The 21,534-nt window shown below is 34.3% G+C and overlaps 1 protein-coding gene across 6 annotated transcripts in view; it reads right to left on the reverse strand.

The window, feature by feature from the left end:
* The window catches only part of ARAP2 (ArfGAP with RhoGAP domain, ankyrin repeat and PH domain 2), a 189,991-nt gene that overhangs the window by 24,938 nt on the left and 143,519 nt on the right, over positions 1-21,534 (reverse strand). For all 6 annotated transcript variants that reach the window (XM_074395987.1, XM_074395988.1, XM_074395990.1 and 3 more), the window contains 2 exons: positions 18,265-18,393; positions 2,416-2,555 (listed from right to left, as the gene is read on the reverse strand). In XM_074395987.1, coding sequence (XP_074252088.1) covers positions 2,416-2,555; positions 18,265-18,393 — 269 coding nt within the window. The remainder of the gene's footprint in view (positions 1-2,415; positions 2,556-18,264; positions 18,394-21,534) is intronic.

The following is a 21,534-nucleotide window of genomic DNA, read 5'->3' on the forward strand; positions in this document are numbered from 1 at the left end:
TTGAACTATTTTTCTTATTGTTGATTTAGAAGAGCTCTTTATATTCCTGATATGGTCCTTCTTCTGATATATGTTAATTAATATGTTTTCTCAATCTTGGACTATTAGTACATCTATTAATAGACTTTTCTCAATCTGGGGCTTGCCTATTCAAATTCTTAGTGGTATCTTTGGATGAGCATGCTATTATTATTGATTTTAAAAATGTTTCAAACTTTAAAAAGAACTTTCACAAATAGTATTAGACCACTAGCTAGACTAATAAAGAAGAAAGCAGAGAAGATTCAATAAACACAATCAGAAACAATAAGGGAGATAGTACCATTGACCCCACAGAAATATAAACAATCATTAGAGAATACTATAAATACCTCCATGCACATAAACTAGAAAAACTAGAAATGGGTATATTCCTGGACACATATAGCCTCCCAGATTAAACCAGAAAAAATTGAATCCCTGAACAGACCAATAACCAGTTCAGAAATTTAAGTAGTAACAAAAAGCCCAGGACTGGATGGATTCACAGCTGAATTCTACCAGATGTACAAAAAAGAGTTGGTATCATTCCTACTGAAACTATTTTTAAAAATTAAGAAGAGGGGACTCCTTCCTAACTCATTCTATGAGGTCAGCCTCATCTTGATACCAAAACCTGGCAGAGATACAACAAAAAAGAAAAACTTCAGGCCAGTATCCTTGATGAACATTGATACAAAAATCCTCAACAAAATACTGGCAAATTGAATCCAGCAGCACATCAAAAACTTATCCACCATGATCATGGAATAGCACACATCCATAAAAAAGAATGAGATCATATCCTTTGCAAGGTCATGGATAGAACTGGAAGCCATTATCATTGGCAAACTAACATGGAACAGAAAAACAAATACCGCATGTTCTCACTTATAGGTGGGAGCTAAATGATGAGAACACATGGATACACAAAGGAGAACAACACTCACTGGGGCCTTTTGGTGGGTGGAGGGTGGGGATCAGAACAAACAACTAATAAGTACTAGGCTTAATACCTAGGTGATGAAATAATGTGTACAACCAATCCCCATGACTCAAGTTTACCTATCTAACACTTGTACTTTTGAAATTAAAAGCTAAAAAAAAATTCAAAAAATTAAAGAAAAATGCTGCTAACAGCATCTATAACAGTCTTATAAAAACCAAATCCCTGGGGGTGGGGCCTGTGCACATCTTTGTTTTGCTTTACTTATCCTAATGCATTGATTTTTAAAATTGTAGTGTATATATAATACATATATGAAAAGTACACAAATATTTAGCTCAATGAATTTTAATAAAGTGAACAAACTCGTACAAACTGCACCCAGAGAATATTTAAAGAATACATATATATATTTTTAAGCATTAAAGCAACCTGACATGCAGAACTCATACTATCTTAAATTACAGATGTGGATATTGAGGTTGAGAGGCTGAGTTACTTATTCATGCAAGTAGCTCTTCACAGAGATGAGATTTTCTGATGTTAAGTTCAATATTTTTATTATTTATTTATTTATTTATTTATTTGAGATGGAGTCTTGCTCTGCCATCCAGACTGGAGTGCAATGGCTCTATCTTGGCTCACTGCAACCTCCGCCTCCCCGGTTCAAGTGATTCTCCTGCCTCAGCCTCCCAAGTAGCTGGTTTTTCAGGCACCTGCCACCATGCCCGGCTAATTTTTTTATTTTTAGTAGAGAAGGAGTTTCAGTATATTGGCCAGGGTGGTGTCAAACTCTTGACCTTGTGATCTGCCCACCTTGACCTCCCAAAATGCTGGGATTACAGATGTGAACCACTAAACCCAACTTAAGTTCAATATTTGTATAGCTATGCCATTATCTACTCCCTCTTTTGTATCTCTAGTTCTCTTATCCATTCCACAATTATTTAATAAGAACTTTTAGGGAATTAAACTTCAGGGAATATGTCAATAAGATTACATTAATGCATATAAAATTAAATGTGTTAATTTATTCAAATGTATAGGAAAGATACTAATGAGATTTATTTTAACTTGGGTTTTACCATTTTATTGTACCTTTTATTAATTTCCAGTAGCTAATCTGAAGTCTTTTATTTTAGAGTATCACACATTCTTTATTAGCTTTATTGACTGAGATGCTGATTTATAACACATACTAGACTTTTCTTTAGGGCTTAAGTCATTCGCTGCCCTACAATATCTGAGGTGCCTAGAAAGGTCTTATAAAATTCTTCACCATGTTACTGAGTGCATTAATATCACAGCCCGGTGGCTGCAGGAAATCATCGGCTTACCATGCATTTTATATTCTACAGGCAGTGACTTCCAAGAGAGATGGCTGAGAGCAGTGTAAAATATAATGTTAATACCCACATAAATAAAAATGTATGCATGTTCAAATACTATACCTTCGCATCCTTGTAAAGGAAGAGAAACCCATCTCGTAAAACAAAATACCGGTCTTGAAACTTATTTCCAGATAGGATTTTGGATGGTTCTTCTTTGATTTTCAAGATTCCTTCTTTGATGCTGCCCAGTGCACTCCGGTCTGTAAAGTACAGCATTACTTTTGTGAGTTGGGTACATTTTTACTTATTTGAAATCTAATACAAAACATTTCTATACTGTCAGTTTTAATAATGTAAAGTAAGAACTTGCTTACTACCACTAAAGTCTAAGGTGAACTTCTGGGAAAATCACGTGCCTGACATATTGCTGTTTATCATAGATGGGCCTGCTTGGGCTGTTCAATTAGCCACAGGCTAGAAATCACACAAAATATGGTTAGTCTGAGTTGAGAGGTGCTGTAAGTATAAAGTATGTAATAAATTTTAAAGATTTTGTATGAAAAAAGTAAAATATCACAATTTAAAAATATTAATTACATGTCGAAGTGTATTTTGGATATGTGATATTAAATAAAATATACTGGTAATGTTACCTGTTTCTTTTTACCTTTTTCTTATGTGGCTACTAGACAACTTATAATTATATATATGGTTGTATTCTATTTCTTTCGAACCCTGCTGGTATAAAACATGCAAATACACAGATGAAAAAGGAAACATCTTTAAGAATTCAGATTTGGATCCATAAATTCTTAAGGGATTAAAGAAATGTTTATAAATGTGTAACAGGCAAGGGTAAGAAAGGCAAAATTGCTAAAGTAGCAATTTTCCCATTAACGATAGACTGGATAAAGAAAATATGGTACATTTACAACATGGAGTATTATGCAGCCAGAAAAAGGAACAAGATCATGTCCTTTGTGGGCACATGGTAGAGCTGGAGGCCATTATCCTTAGTGAACTAACACAGGAACAGAAAACCAAGTGCCACATGTTCTCACTTACAAGGCCGAGCTAAATGATGAGAACATATGGACACATAGAAGGAAACAACACACAATGGGGCCTACTGGAGGGTGGAGGGTGGGAGAAAGGAGAAAATAAGGAAAAGTAACTGATAGGTACTAGGCTTAATACCTGGGTGATGAAATAATCTGCACAACAAACCCCCATGACCCAAGTTCACTTACGTAACAAACCTGCACGTGCACCTCTGAACTTAGAAGTTACGTTTTTAAAGAAAAGAAATAGCAGAAGAAAACAGAACTGATTTGAAAAACAACAGATTTGAAAAACTAAATCTAAACATTCAATAATTGCTTGTTTTGCTAATAGGTACAACTTACTGAGTACCTCTTAGACACCCAGACTTTATATATACTCTCTAATAACAACACTAAAAAGTTGTGACAATTATGTTCATTTCTCACATGGTAAAACTAAGGCTTAGGAAGGTTAAGCAGCTTCCCCAAGGCTGCAGAGCTCACTGAAGGAGATTAAAACTCACTTTTTTAAAATGTTGTATTTTGGATTCAGGGGTACATGTGCATGTTTGTTACAAGGGTGTGTGATGCTAAGGTTTGGGCTTCCATTGATCAAGTCACCCAGAGAGTAAACATAGCACCTAAAAGTTTTTTCAGCCCTTATCCTCTTCCTTCCTTTTGGAGTCCACAGTATCTACTGTTTTCATATTCATATCTATGTGTACCCAAGGTTTAACTCTCATCTGTAAGTCAGAACATAAGATATTTGGTAAAACCCCAATTCTAAATGCATGTTCTTTTCTAGCGATTGCTGCCTCAGAGAAGAAACTGAGGAATTTTACAAGAATTGAGTCTAAGTTTAAGCATAACATATCACTAGACAGGGCTTCTCACATTTCCATGATATCCTTTTCCTATTATTATGTTGAGTCTAATGGTCTTTGACTAATAAGCTACAACTCCCTCTAGTTTAGATTACATATTATATTTCTAGCTCGGAGATTTGCAAATTACGGCTGGAGGCCAAATCCAATCCTCTGCTTATTTTTCTATGGCCCATGAGCTAAGAACAATCTTTTCATTTTTAAATGGTTGAACAAAATTTCACAAAAGTTTGATGACACATGAAAATTACATGAAGTTCAAATTTCAGTCCTATAAAAATAAAGTTTTATTGGAACACAGCCTCACATTAACTTACGTACTATCTATGGCTGCGTATATGCTACAGGGACAGAGTTGAGTAGTTGTTTCAGAGACCTTAAGACTTATTAAACATTAACTCTTGGCCTTTAAGGGGAAAAAGCTTATTGACTCTCACTTCTCAAGACCAGCCATAAGAGGAAATTCCTCTCCACCAAAGAACTGTTTAATCTCTTTGCCATTATTTCACCAGTTTCTTCATTCATTCATTCTTCCATCAAAAATGTACTTTTTCTTACTATCAAGCTTTGTGCTAGGCACTGTGGTGGGGGACAAATAAAATTATAGAATTTCCAGGAACACAATGGGAATGGAAAAGGCAAGGGAAAGACAGAATATGTGAAGGCATGAAGCAATAACATAATGGTAATAATCTGACCACTCCTTAGTTAACAACTCGTATAATCACTCCTAGTGTATATGGAGCATGAGGCAAACACGGGGCTAGCTCTTTCCATGACTGTCTCATTAAAGGCTTAGAACTACACTTTCAGGTAGATTAATTACACTTAATATAATTTTATAGATGTAGAAACAGGTTTGAAATAATCATGAAACTTATCCAAGGCACACAGCTAAAGAGTGCTGTAATCAGAATTCAAAGTCAGGTCCACTTAGCTAGACTGGGAAGGTGCTTTTAGAGGTATTAAAATATCACAGATAGCTAACAAAATGTCTGTTATTATTAAAATCAATTTTGATGATGTGTGATGTATAAAGACATGTCAGATGAACCTATTTTTGAATTGATTTGTATTGGCAGGGGCATTGGGCACTGAGATGGTTCTTTTCTTCCTAAGAAAACTTTGGCTTAGGTCAGAAAAGCTCCCCTCCTTTGCCCCACAATTCTCTGCCCATGCACAGGCCTTGTAGGGTGGGAGAAGAGGAGGCAGGGCCACAGCAATAGATGTTCTTCTATAGTTTAAATGCATGCCCTAAATTTTCCACCTAAATTTTTATAATGATTCATCTTTTTCTCATTATTTTTACATTTTATTTTTAGCATATTCTAAAGATGGCTAAATGTGTTTCTGGAATTCGTATTCTGTGACATTCAAGTTAGATAATTTTTGATCTGGTTTTATAAACCAGAAAATGACACTGAGGGAATTAAAATGAACTGCCCAAAGACACAAAAACTAGTAAGTGATTTAAAAAAAGGGGATTGAAGACTAGGTCTGGTTAACAGAAATAAATAAATACAGAGCAAAACCAAAACCACAATACACCTTGTACTTTCGTGGCCTGTATTTGTTGCAGTTGATGAATAAAAGGTGCTGTGTGCATAAAAAGTGTAGAGCCTATACCAGCAATCATAGTTCATGTGCCAAACTAACAATGTGCCACACTTAGAACTTTCGTAACACAAAAACACTTTTTTTGTGAGAACATCAAATTTGTATTTGTATTTTATGATGCATAAATTTGTCCATATATCTCCAGTCTAAAACTTTCCCCTGAAATCCAGATACATATTCAACTGCTTACTTGAGAACTGAATAACAATAAAAAGAAAGAGAAATCTCAAACCAAATAGCCATGTTATGGTCATTAAGGTATCAGCTTCTGCTTTTCCTGTATAATAACAGTAACGACACCTATCCTGAAGGATTGCTGTGGGCGTTACATAGGATAAGATACACCAAAGTGTATGGTAGGATACTGTATCAGGTCATCAGCCTAATTCCTTCCTGGTATTAAGGTGATAGAATTTTAAATATCCATGCATTATTTCCAAACTTGACAAAAGAAAACTTTAGAAAAAAATTTAGCCGGGCACAGTGGCTCACTCCTGTAATCCCAGCACTTTGGGAGGCTGAGGCAGGCAGATCACCCAAGGTCAGGAGTTCGAGGCCAGGGGTGAAACCCCATCTCTACTAAAAATACAAAAATTAACAGGGCATGATGGTGCGTGCCTGTAATTCCAGCTACTTGGGAGGCTGAGGCAGGAGAATCACTTGAATCCAGGAGGTGGGAGTTGCAGTGAGGTGAGATCAACCCCATTGCACTCCAGCTTGGATGTCCCAGCAAGACTGTCTCAAAAAAAAAAAAAACACAAATACTTTTTGGGCATGGTGGCTCATGCCTGGTATCCCAGCACTTTGGGAGGCTGAGGTGGGTGGATCATCTGAGGTCAAAAGTTTGAGACCAGCCTGGCCAACAGGGTGAAACCCCATCTCTACTAAAAATAGAAAAAATTAGCTAGGTGTGGTGGTGTGCACCTGTAGTCCCAGCTACTTAGGAGGCTGAGGCATGAAAACTTGTTTGAATCCTGGAGGTGGAGGTTGAAGTGAGCCAAGATCACACCACTGCACTCCAGTCTGGGTGGCACAGGGAGACTCCACCTCAAAAAGAGAGAGAAAGTCTTAAATCCAACAACCCTTAATATGTTTGGGAAAAACATTTACTAATCTGCAAATAACATACAAATTTTCACACTTAAAATTAGCATAAGAAAACAAAAGTTAAAAATACAAATAGTTTCTTACAACTCATTCCATCCTAATGGAATCGTAGTCATTCCATGTTCATATACAAATCACATGACTGATCCTAACCATGAATAAACACACATAACAAACCTCAATAGTTTTCATGATACACATACAGACTTCAGACAGTATTTCATTAATCACACTGTCATAATAATAGGTTCTTTTGAGGTATGTTGTGACTTCTAAATAATTACTGAAAAATGCACTGCCTAAATTTGTCTTCTGGTACAATGCCTTATTATTCAATTCCACAGAGCAATATTTTAAAGGATTTTTATAGCTAAGTACAGTAAGAAATTTGTTAAAGATTGTATATACTTGGTCATATAGCTGATTTAGTACAAGAGAATCATTTATAATGCCTTGTTGATTTAGACATAGGTATTTTTAAAAGCAAGCTATAATCAAATTGTGAAATACAGTTATTTATATGGCTTAAGTCAGTAAAATCCATTCAAAACTTCTGACAGTACTTTACGTTTTTGTTCAAATTAATACATCTTGCATTTTTTTTGCCAATAAGAAATGAGCCTATGTCTGATATTGAAGTAAATAACTCATAGTCATAGAGAAGACAGACTTAGGGGAAAATGTTGTTCAAATTTTAAATACTGTTTAAATATTAACATTTACTTTAAAAATCATTATATGTGATTGAGTATATTGAGCATAAACTTCAGAGTGCACAATATTAAGGGACTCAGGATGAACGTTTTGAAAGGAATATATGTTAGGGTTGAGGCAAGAACAAAGAATACTTTGAAATATAAAGATCTATGATAAATATTATGATTTAAAAGACTTTTTTAAGCTCTCACAACTAAATTCGTATCTGTTGCCAAGATGTTAAAATAAGTAGAAATCCACCAATTAAAGGCCAAAATAAAGCTAAACACTTGTGCGTACCTTTTGTGTAACTCTGTATGTAACAAAATCAAGGGCATGAATTGAATGGCTTCAGTAATTCATTCTTCCAAACTGTTCAGTTACTGGTTAGACCCTTAACTTTGGGATACTTCACTCACACTCCCTTGACCTTATGCTAGACAGAAAGCTCCCTTGCTCCAGAAGAATTTGGTTCAGTACAAAGCTCATGCCAGCTGTGTCCATCACATCTGCTCTCCAGACCTCATCAGGTGTTGGTTCAAATGCTAATTTGTAAATGTGAAAGTTTCATGTCCCATGTGTCTCTTCTGAGCAGAGCTCAAAGTCCTGGTATGTAAGACTTTGCAGAAGGATCTCTGCAGTAGGATCCTTCCTTAATATTTCTTGAGATTCTAGTAAGCACTCCTGTCTAGGTCCTATGATTTTGGCTTCTCCATTCTCTGGAATCCTGCAATCCTCACACTTCTATACTGCACACTCATCTTCTTAGATGTCAAATTTTCCTAGTTTCTATCTTCTGAGCATTAATATTTCTAATGCCACATAAACAACCCTTTTGCCATACTTTTGCTATATAGTCACTCAGTGTCCATTGGCTCCCTCTGAGCTAATCAAGGAAACTGACTTCATATATCATATGGTTCATAATAGAAACGCTAGCCATGATCTTATATACAAGTTACTAAGCATAGAAAACTCAGTAATATGATTTAAAAACAAAAGAAATAAAGGAGGGACATGTCATGTATATTTGCTTTTAACTGAAGAAGAAAACAACTATTGTACATAATTAAAGTGCTAAAGGAAGCCATTAAGTAATCTACTAGGGAAAACCATCTAATTTTTGTGTGTGAGTATAACAAGTTTGAAAGTTTAATGCACTCCTCAAAGCACTAAATTCTCCCAGAGATAAATCTTGGGATGCACCTTAATAGGTACTATCTCATTTACCACATTTTGATATTTTATTTCAATCAAATTACAGCAGACTGTTACCTCTACTGAATCAGAAAACCCTACCCTATTCTTGGTAGTTGCTAGGATGAGGAAGGGTAGGTTGGAGTATATTGAAAGGTCTTCAGAATTAACACTATAAGAAAGAAAACAAACATGTAAGCTATACTGAGCTACCAATATGTTATCAATTTAGGAAAGCTCTTAAAAGTCACATGTATGAAACAAAGCAGAATGGCCAGACTCATTTAAGCAGAACAGACATATCATGTAACAGGCAATGAAACTGATAAGCTCCCCGCTCCAAACAAAAGTTTCTAAGCCACTTGACAGACTCAATTTTTAAATAGAAAGACAGTTAACTCCTAGCCACAGGCCCTACCTCCCAATAAAATCATTGATAAGTGGAGGAGACTGGGGTTGAGCGGAAGTAGAGAGAGAAGAGAAACATACTTTCAGGAATGGCATTTCTCAGATATATATTCCCCCTTTACCTTCCATGTCCAGGCAGCTAGCAATAAACTATTATTCTTTCAGCAATTCTCTTTGGAATTCAATTCCATTTCACTCCCATTGTTATCACCCTACACTCTTCCTTTTCTATCTAATACCCAGATTTCAGAATTCTGTAACTCCAAATCCTACCTTTCTAATGGTTCCAACATACAATTGCAGATTCTTGTTATGAAAACACAGTCTTCATTATTTTAAACGAGCCTATGTTCAAAAGAGCTTTACTTTTCTAATGATGAAAGCCTTACATTCCTAAAGTCAAAAGCCTACACTCCCCTTCCTGACTTTTAAAACGTGAAATAAATGGACTCCTCCTATCCATCTCTGTAACTTATTAAACTAAAACATAATGTTTAAGTTCAATAGATAATACACTGTTTGAAAAATCAATCCTTGTCTCTGTGGTCTGACCCAAATTGATCACTTGAGTGATCTTGAGAGAAATTCTGTTTTCCTTGATTCTGTACAAACTGGATCCCTACTTCTAGAAGTAACTCATCCATGAAGATTCTTCCAACTACTCCAGTCCGCATTTTTTCACTCATGCCACTAAACTTCAAGATCTAATAACATCCTTGCAAATAGGAAAAGTCATATTTGCCTCATAATTTAACTCTTAAGCACATATGCATTTTCTATTTCCTGTTCAAAAAAATGTTTACTTTGGTTTTTCCTCTCCAATCTAGGTAAAAGCTGACATGATACAATGACTAAAAGCACATTTTGGAGCTAGACTGCCTGGGCTTGAATGACAACCGAATTTTCAGCTAGATCTCATGTAGTAATCTCTAAACTGCAATTCTCCTATCTGCAAAATTAGAATACATACAGTACTCACCCAGTGGATGTGGCATATAAACTGCTCAGAAGAGTGCTTGGCAGAGCAAGAAGAATGTAAGTCCTTGTTTAATTAATGGAGGGTGGACATACTTTTACTCTGTGTTGTAAAGTCTATGGCAAATACCACAAAAATAACTGCCCTTCCAAAAGTCTGATAACGTATAGCCTGAGTTTCTAAGAGTCTAAAAACCTAATTTATCCTTGATTTCAGAATAGTAAGGGGTTTAGGACAGAATATATAAGCTGGATTTGGAGAGATCTTGACTATAATGTCTGCTCCACTTACCAGCAGGTCACCTTGAAAGAGTTACATAATACCTCTACATCCCAGTTTCTCCATTTGTAAGTAGTATTAAAGGATCCTAGGATTAGTAGGAAGATGATGCAAAATAATGTAAGTAAAGCATTTAGCCCAGCGCACACAGTAAATTCACAGCAACTATGAACTATTGTTATCTCTCATAGATTATCTGATCAGTGACAAGGAAATACACAACAAGTTGATCTATTTTTCATGGTCTGCATGTGTCTCTCTTCTCTTGCTAGTAAAGACTATTTCTTCAGAGCTGTACCTTATCTTAAAAAATTCCTTGTTCCAAGTTCTCCCTGTCCCCATTTATTCTAAGTGATGAAGGGCCCAAATGGGCAGTTTCCATGATAAGCAACTCCCTTGAAATTATGCCAACATCAAGTAATTCTGCAATATTTACACGATAACGTCTGAAAAGTCCTTCCAAATTCAAAATTATGCATATTTTCTTCAGAATTGACTGTATAGATGCATTTTTTATAATTTTGAGGAGGCAGAATTACTGATCTATTTCAATCATTGTATGATATTCATTCAAAATACATTTTGGTGAAATTTAGTTCTATAACTGAGAAGAAACTAAACTGGACATAATGGTTGTTTGATAGTACATTAATTCTTTCTTTCCTTCTTTCTTTTTTTAAGTAACACCTGAAGATTTATTTTTAGAACACTATTGGGGGAACCTTTTTAAGGATAATAGATATAGACACATTGGGACACTTCAAGAAAGTAATCTATTTCTTAGGATAAGCAAAGTATGCCCCCTTCAATCCAGTCTATTCTCCTTTATGTTATCCATACAGTTGGCCTTCCGTATCCATGGATGATGCATCTGCTGATTCAACCAACAGCATGTCAAAAAACATTCGAAAAACAAAAAAATATCTATTTAAAATACAAATAGAAAAATTACAGCACAGCTATTTACATAGCACTTACATTGTATTAGGCATTATAACTCATCTGAGATGGCTGAGAGTACTGGAAGGATGTTCACAGGTTACATGCAAATACTCCGCCATTTAATATAAGGGACTTGAGCATTTGCAGACTTGGGTATCCATGACAAGCAGGTGGGCAGGGAGAGCACGGCAGTGTCCTGGACCCAACTTCCCCATGGATACTTATGGAAGTACTGAAGTAGCAGTGATTAACAGAACAAGCAGCCTGTTGATATCCTTCTAAGATTAAATTATTTCTAAATAAATTATAAATACAGTTACTACTGGAACAGGATTGACTAAAAAACTACCAGAGAATTTTTGCCATTTTACTACTAATGCAGCAAATAGCAGAAAGCAGAAAATTATTTTCCTATACTGTTTTCATTATTACACTGAATTATAATGAACACTTCTAAAATATAATTTAGTGTGATATAGTTCTTTTACATTAAATGAATGCATACTTTTCAGCATACTCTTAATAAGTACAGAGACAACACTGGAGTTTTCAGTGTTCATATAGTTTCTTTCATGTGATTCCCATACAACTTTGCAAAGTAGAAAAGACAGGTTATATCATCTTATGGACAAACGTGAAAATTGTGGCTTACGATTATGTAACAAGATTAGAAAGCAACTATACTAGAATGATAATTCAGGTCTCTTAATATCTAACATCCTGGGATACTTCTAAGTAATGGTCATGATTATCATGATCACCATCACCATCAACCAAAATAACAATACATGTCTAGGTGCCTTTCTTGGTTTCATGCATCATTTTAAAATGTTAAGCACTCTTTTTTTGTTGTTTGTTTGTTTGTTTTTTTGAGACGGAGTTTCGCTCTTGTTGCCCAGGCTGGAGTGCAATGGCGCGATCTCGCCTCACCGCAACTTCCGCCTCCTGGGTTCAGGCAATTCTCCTGCCTCAGCCTCCTGAGTAGCTGTGATTACGCACGCACCACCATGCCCAGTTAATTTTTTTGTATGTTTAGTAGAGACGGGGTTTCACCATGTTGACCAGGATGGTCTTGATCTCTTGACCTCGTGATCCGCCCACCTCGGCCTCCCAAAGTGCTGGGATTACAGGCTTGAGCCACCGCGCCCGGCAGCACTCTTTTTTTTTTAAAAAAAAAAATCACTCCTTTGACAATTTACATGTCGTTTCTCTCTTTCTTGAAATTTTTCTGACTGTTCCTTGACAGGGCCTGTTTCGCTACATCTATTCTTTAAATGCTGCTGGTGTTGTGTTTAGCTCTCTGATATTCTTACAATAAAATTGCATGACTCAGTATTCTGCCAAGGCTAAAACCACTTTCCATATAATGAGCTACTTAGGTTTAGGTATTTAGTTCCCTTCTAGGTATATATCCTCAAACACACATCAGACACCGAAAGCTCGGCACACCCAAAACTGAATTCTGTGGCTCCATTCATCACTCCTAACCAGCAAGCTCCTCTAGTGTCCCTATCTTAATATCCCAGAAGCTATCTAAACCATAATATCAAGAACTACACACAGCTTTCATGATAATGATCTGATGATATATCCTCTGGAAAGTATTCCCTAACTACCTAGATAAAAGTAAGTTGGCAGTCCTCTAAAATTTTGTCAGCACTTGCTCAGTTATAAAATGTTTCATATATTTATATATTTTTAAAGTTTACTAAACACGTACTTTTACTGAGTAATAGAGTAAAATATAGCCTTGTTACAGGAAGATAGCATGTACAAGAAAAACTAACCAAGAAAGATTCCTTGAATGAGACACATTCAGTGTAAGAAGAGATGTCTACAATCATCTAGCTGAACGACTTTGCTGTGATTGAAAGCACTTCATAAACATCCTGACCTAGAGTAGTCCATTATTTCATGCTGCTTGTACTCTAGTATTTCAACAGTTGTCATACGTTTAGAATTTCTGTTCTTTCTGGGTATAGATAATGCTTAACAAAACTCTTAAATTAAATACTTTAAATTTTCTATAATTACTGCATAATAAAGAGTTAATACAAATTTACCAATAGGGCTTCTCACCACAAAACTGTATTATTAGAAAATGTCAGGAAATTTGTACTCCATAGTAAATATCAGTAACTATCACCAATTTCAAAACAACAACAACAACAACAACAACAACAAAGAAAAAGTCTTAACTGTAATGGCCTAGGGTTTACTTTTAATCTCTTTTGCCTTTAAGAAAACATGATGGGAGAGAAATGTGGATTATTAAAGTTAGCTGAATTTGTTATATTTGTTGAAATTGTCTTTTTTTAAGTTCATAGACAGTGAATGGCTCAGCTTTCCAGATCTGAATTTACCTGAAGTAGCTGCATTTTGATTTACTGTATTCTAATGCAAATTTAATTCCATAGCATGTCATATACAGCAGTCTAAAGGAATTCAAAGGAATATGCATTTGAGTTACATCTTACATCTTTAGATATAGTATTTCTCTCTCATTTCATTCACTAAAATTTCATTCTCATGTATCATATTCTATTGGAATAATTTTCAAAAAACTTCAGTGCTAAAACAAAACTTAAGCCACTGAAGATTATTTATACTGCAGCCTTACAGAAACTATATATTTTTGGTTTGCTTATGATATGCTAAAGTTTAATTTAAAAGATAATAAATGATGGTTTGGTTACGTAAGCTATGACACTGTCTAAACAGCAATGTAAATAAGGTTTTATTCTCCCTCTCTTAATACTTCAGTCATAATACATGGAGTAGAAAAAAATTGAGGACTATTTATTATCTTTGTTTTCAAATTAGTTAGCTCTTTAGTACGATAATGGCAATGGCACAAAATGTTTCTAAGAAATCAAATGCTTTTGAAAAACACAAATAATTTTTAAGTAGAGGCAACAGAAAATGTACTTACTCCCATCTAACTCTATAAAAGTAAATTATGTTACCTTCTTACCTTAAATAAATGAGCAGAAATTAAGTGTTGGATTCTAAAATATATTCTTACGTGTTAAGTGCATATTTTAAATAGTTCACATAAACAAAGAAAATTGAGAAAATTAAAACCCCTTAATTATAGCAAATTATTATATAACATTCTTGCTTTAAAAGCAAGTGGTGAAAACATAATGTCAAGCAAAGTATACGGTTATAATTTGTTCTATATATCAGGAAAAACTCATACAATTAATGAAATGCAAGCCATAGATAAATAGACAGATATTATAAATGTAGGGACAGAATAAAAATTAGGTATCTAATGTGGGAGTGTAGTGTACAAAGGATGTTATAGGGCAACTCTGTTTTAACAAATATTAACATATTAGCTGTTACTGAGAAAAAAATGTGGTTGTAACCAACCATCCCCCACCTTTTTTCTTTTTTTCAAATTCTGATGTTTTCTACTTGGCCCCAGATCAGAATAAGAAATTCTTAAGAAAGGAAAATAAGTTTTTAATATGATTTCCATTTTTCTTGAAGAACAACTGACCATTTCTGAGATGATTCCAGTTTATCTGCTAACACACTGATAGAATAATCATATTTGATTTATTTTCATTATTTTTCTTTTAGATCCCAATTTTAAGTTGTAGTAGATGTAATGAATGGAGCAATAACTCTGGAGTAGGTAGTCATTGTGATTGATTAGGAGACATTTGCCAAGAAAAAACAAATTAGACTGAATATCAACATTATCAAAAGTCTATCACAAAGTATGTCGCATAAAAGGTATTAATAAAGTTGAAGATGTTAAGTCACAACTATAAGAAAAGTCATGACCTAAGAAATTGATTTTTTAAAAATATTATAGATTTCTAAAAAGGGCAAACCTAAATTCAAACAAATACAGAATGAAAATGCAAACAACCAAATGAAAGAGATTATATTGCTTTTACAATCTGAATATAAATCAAACTCTAATTCAATATTTACAAAAATTTTATGGGCTGGAAAATAAGAATATCTTAAGTATTTATTTTATAGGTTCTCCTGTTTTTGTCCAAACTACGTAACTACAAATATGTAATAATCCAATTAATGTGTTTGCTGATGTTTTCCTTTAAAACATTATTTTTTTAACGCAGTGTTCCTGGTACAACAAGATACATATTTGTTTGATAAAACGAGGCAGTAGGAATAGTTCAGGGACAAAGGTGGATTTTATGGTTCCTGCCCTGTTGGTGACGTGAAGTGGGTAAGAAAGTGACACAGAAGTTTACAGACATTTTACTCCAAAGAATATTTCATCCTTGGAAGGCCAAGGCAGGTGGCTCACTTGAGGTCAGCAATTCGAGACCAGACTGGCTAACATGGTGAAAGCTGGTCTCTAATAAAAATACAAAAATTAGCAAGGCATTGTGATGAGTGCATGTAATCCCAGCTACTCAACAGGCTAAGGTAGGAAATCACTTGTACCTGGGAGGCAGAGGTTGCAGTGAGCTGAGATCACACCACTGCACTCCAGCCGAGGCGACACAGTAAGAGCATATCTCAAAATAAACAAACAAACAAACTACAACACCACCAACAAAAAACAAAGAATATTTCATCCAAATCTCTGAACTTTGCTTAAGCCTCCAGCCTTTTTTCTTCTTCTTGGCTTCTCTAGTTCTTCTCCAGTTTTTTATCCAAGATGCTTTGTCCAGATCTTACAGAGGCTTGATGCTTTTTTAACTGAAGGACACACTAATATCTCCATCTAGAAGATGCAAACGGATGGGTGGAATATCACCAAATCACCTAATCTTCCTATCCAATTTATGGATACAGCCAATGTACAGGCTGTCACTGCACCATTTCTTCTTGCCTTACACAACGAAGATTTTACTCACATGTGATTGATCTAAATCAGCACAATCTGTACTTTGTTAGGTTGTTCCCTCCCCGGCAAGTCATGCCCTGAAGATTAATAGCATTTAATGGTGAACTTGTTTTGGGTTACATTACCCTCACCCTCAGACATACAAACCCTTCTCTTATAACACGGCCTTTTAGTATCAAATTGTTATCTATTTTTATTCACATAGAAGCCTACTAACATTCACAAAACATTAAGGGTATTATGTCTAGGTGATTTTGCAACATGGAGAATTAGAGCTATTTCAGAAGAGTATCACAAAAAAAGAAAGAAAAATTTCAACAGAAAGATAATGAAAGAATATCTGAATTCCAGAATTGGGACAGATATTACAGTTTATTGAAATTAGGATTTCTCAACATCAGCATCGACATTTTGAGCCTGACGGTTCTTTGTCGTAGAGTTTCCTGTGTATTATAGAATATTTAGCAGTATCCCTGGTCTGTACCCACTAAATACAAGAAGACCTGCCTCTCTACCCAATCTCCAAGTTGTGACAGTCAGAAATGTTTTAACATGCGGTATTTTCATTGTCTTGCGGGTGTGGAGAGGAAGGAGGGGAATAATTTCTATCTGAGAACCACATATTTATGACGTGTGCATTCATACATGTGCCTTCATACACGTACAGAGAAATCCTATTGCAATCCTTAAGAAGGCATAGGCAGGATATGGTTAAAATCATATGTAGGAGCATGAAAAAATTTAAAACAGGATAAATGTCTCTGAAAGGCTACATTTCTATAGTATAAAGAGTTAGTATCTGGGTTTTTCAGATGCTTGTAAGAACACAATGACATAAAAGTTGTTATACTACTTGCATTTTATAAAAGTACTTTCATGTAAGTAAAAGTATGTAAGGTATAAAAGACAGTGTCATTAAATCAGAAGTTTATACGTAAGCTTTGGTACAATTAAGAGCTCTTAACTATTGATTAACTAGAGAATATGCAATCCTACTGAGTAGGTTTACAGCACTGAAGAGCTGCACTATTCTCCCCAACTTTTTTCACATTATTAAAATTAGAAGGAAGACGAATCAGTTCTTCATTCTAATACTTAGTAACCGAATAATACAAGGCAAATTACTTAAGTGCTGTGAGTTTCTCTTCCTTTCATTTGTAAAATTCAAAGGGTAATATAACTTAAAAGGAAGTTAAAAAAAAGCTTTGGTGTGTATTGAGCTCTGCTGTTACCTGACTAAAAATAATAATGGTTATTATAATATTAATCAAAAAAGTAATGGCAAATTTCCTCTTACACAACTTGAATCCTTAGCTTTTTGAGTTGGATTGCATATAATCCTGGCTGACATTTTTTTTGGATCTGTCAGTTGATGACAATAACAAAACAGAAGAATTTTCAAAACAAAAATTTTCTGAGACTTCTTACAGGTTCAGAAATTATCTTATATAGTGCAATTGTGCTAGCTAATTTACTTAATTAACCTTACACCTGCACTGTCTCCTTCCAGTTGGATGGGAAGCATTCTAAATGGAAGTGTTTTGTTTTGTACGTATGTATTTTACAATATCATCACAAAAATGTGAGATGGATAGCAGGCACTCTATCTCAGAGTCTGTATGATTAGCATTCCTTTAATGCCCAGAAAGCTTTCCGATGCAAATGTAGTTCAAGGAGACGGCTTGTCCTCAATCTAAAAACTAGGAAAATACATAAGCACAAGCATGATAAACAACCTTTAAAAACAAACTATTATTTCCAAAAACCTGAACTTGGTACAATCAAATTAGGCAACTGCTACACATTGGGAAGATTTCTTCCTGTCCATATATTCTTCTTTCTTATCTATGTACTATGTCAGTTCATTCTGTTTGTAGCTACTCATTTTTCACATTTTCAGATATTAGTTGTGTCATATTAGGTATCCATTAATCACTTGAACTTTCAATCATAGCTGCAATATGAAGTAATGACACCTACCACTGCAGTGTTTAATTGTGTCAGCAGTTAAGAATCTCTTCACCACCAGATAAGCAGAGCCAGGTTCAGCTAATGAACTCCACCGAAGCACCTGCTCCAGTACATTTTCTTTGTAGTGAAGAGGACGTTCTGTAAAAAATAAATTCCAAATCAAATGGAAAATATATGGAGATAACATTTTTTAATTTTGTAACTATACATTTAAAAGATCCTTTTGAAAAAGTCTGTATGCAATATTATATACAATCATATCTTACATTCTACAGTAATAGCACTATGACTACATAAAGGATACCCTAAGACCTAGAAAATTTTTAAGCATGTAACATTTACTATACAAATTAATCTATGCAGGAATACCTATTTGTTACTCAACTATTTTTAAAAATTAGAAGTACTTTCCTTTTGATAAAAATCTCAGAATTCTACCCTTTGTACGATAAATTCGACTCCTTGTAAAATACTTCTTCTTTTTTTTTTTTTTTTTTTATGAGACAGGTTCTCACCCTGTCAATTAGGCTAGAGTTCGGTGGTGCAATCATAGCTCACTGCAGCCTCCAACCTCTGGGCTCAGGCTGCCTACCTGCCCTGGCCTCCCAAAGTGCTACAGTGAACAGGCATCCCCATCCTCTATCCTCTTTTTTAGATAACATATTCATTTGTTTAGGGAAACCTTCCTATTTTTATATGCAATTAAATAATTTTAAAAGGGCTAACGAACTTAATATTGTCTGTTACTAAATAGTAATCATAAATTAATCATAATCTTTTGTTTATCCCAAAAGATTGGACTCATAATTTTGGATCAATACTAGTGAATACCTCATAGCTAATATTTTCATAATCAATTAACATAAAGTTATAAAAAGTAACTTCTATAGAAAACATTAAAATTATTTACAAAATAGTGTCGAGTAGTCTATATTTAACTGTTAGAGGAAATATGAAAAACATTATGTGTCGATGTTATATATTAACTATTGATGTAATAGACCAACTAGCAAGAGATTAAATGACAGCTTCAATCTCTCTCTGAAGAATATTCATCCATATACATTTTGATTTAGGCAATCATAATTTTAAGTGCAGCATATATTCTGAGCATAGAGTTAAAAAGAACAAGTTTTAGAATTACAATTGAAACTTCACAGCAAAGTTTTTGCTGATTAAAATATGTCAATCAGTTAATAAAATGTAGCAACAGAAGCATATGCTGGAATAAAAGAAATTCAAACCTTTTCTCAGTACACTGAACATAGCATAACTGAAATAATAACAGAAGCTCTGATATGAAGATGTCAATGCTGCTTTCTTAGTGATGTAGCCATGTGAAAGTCAATTTAACTCTTTCATATCATCCCAAACATAAAGCACATATAACACTTGAGCTTTTTGTTTTTGGTTAAAGTAATGAGGCAAATGACAAACAAGAAAAAGCATATCAAAAGCATCATAGTTATGATCCATGGTAATGTAATAGATAATAAAATCACAAGTTTAAATAAATATATCACATCCTCCCTAATACTGGTTTCCTCTGCTATGACCATATTATATTAGAAGTCATCAACAATTCCTAATTCCAGAAAAGAAAGATAAATTTTCTGCTTCCAATGTAAATCACCAGATGTTTGCTTCCTACCCAGCAAAGTGAAATCCTGTTCTGCATTCTGTGCTTATTGGAGTAAGCTAACCTACTATAACAATGGCAAAAATAAAGAAGAAAAGAAAAAATCACTAGGCCATACATTTGAGTACAAATAATATACCTTGTTTACTATTATATATCCTTTATACACAGAATAGTGCTGAGTATATAATAAATGCTCAATAAATATTTGACAAATAAACTATCTCATTGCTTTCTTTGGTGGCCCATAAACATATTAACAGAAAGACAAAATATAAGCCATCATAAAGCCAGACAAAATCTTTTGTGTTATACCAATATTATTTTTCTTCAAATAATTTTTTAAAAGATTGGGCAAAGGTCATAACTGCCCACAATTTGCCAAAGTTATAATTCAATTGTTAATAACTCATAAATTAGTTGTCTTCAAATTGAAGTTATATATATTTGAAGGCAAAACTAATTATAGAATAAGCACTCCCTTTATGTCTGGCTTTAAATAATTTTTTAGCCTCCTATGTACTTGCAAGCTTTGAGACACTACCAATTGCAGTAACAGTTGCCATTTATGGAATAACAATTATGTATCAGGCATTATTATAAACTGGATGCTTTAAATCAGTTATTGCTTTCAATCCTCACAATAACACTCTTCACTAGATATTATTATTCATGTTTTACATGTAAGGAAAGCTAAGGATCACAAAGGTTTAGCTCCTTGCCTCAAGTCACATGGCTGGTTAAAGTAAGGAAGAGAGATGTGCGTTCCAAACCTATCTGATTTTAAAGCTCCAAATCTTAACTATCATACTTAGTTTTATTTTGGACAGGTATGTAAGTCTTCCCCTGATGGTTTTATCACATGTAATTTGAGGAAAAACAATTTCAATTTGCAAAGATTTTCTTGAGGACTGAACAAGGTAACATACGCAAAGTGAAAAACAATGTGCTCTGACCACATAATCAGAAGATAACAGCAGTTTATGTGTCAATCAGAAGAGCTAGAAAGAATCCTAATGAAAAAATAAACGGACCTTTTACATCATGATAGCTATGAGGACAAAACGAGCCCATCTTTTTTTTTTTTTTTTTCCTGATATTACTGCATAAAAAGTAACTGCCTGGCAAACATGGATCTCTCAGTGGAGCCCATTTAAATGAGTCCTTTTCAGCATTTAACTGTTTTCAACATGTGAAGAACCTAGAGGGTAATGGGGTCTACACTGGGAGAGGATGGATTTGGTTTTAAGGTAAAGCATTAAAATAACAGCATACTTTGGATGACTGGCTCTTACGGAAGGGAGACCCTCTCCTAGTGTGGATTTCAATTTATCCTAATGATTGGTAGCTGTGGTTCCAGGATGTCTGACATTCTTCAAAAAGTGAGACAAGAAATATTTGTTATCTTTCCAACACAAATTTCATAAAGCATTTATTTAGAGGAAAAACCTAATTATAATTAATTGAGCCTAGAATCTAACTCAGCTTAATGTATATTTCATACCAATGTATAAAATGTATATTTCATACCAATGTATGAAATGTATATTTCATACCAAAATCAAAATGTCAAAAATATCAAAATGTTTTAAATGGTTATAACATATTTTGCCATGAATCTATCATATTAACAAAAAAAT

This window comes from Saimiri boliviensis, chromosome 3, assembly GCF_048565385.1.
Source record: "Saimiri boliviensis isolate mSaiBol1 chromosome 3, mSaiBol1.pri, whole genome shotgun sequence".
Taxonomy (NCBI): Eukaryota; Metazoa; Chordata; class Mammalia; order Primates; family Cebidae; genus Saimiri; species Saimiri boliviensis.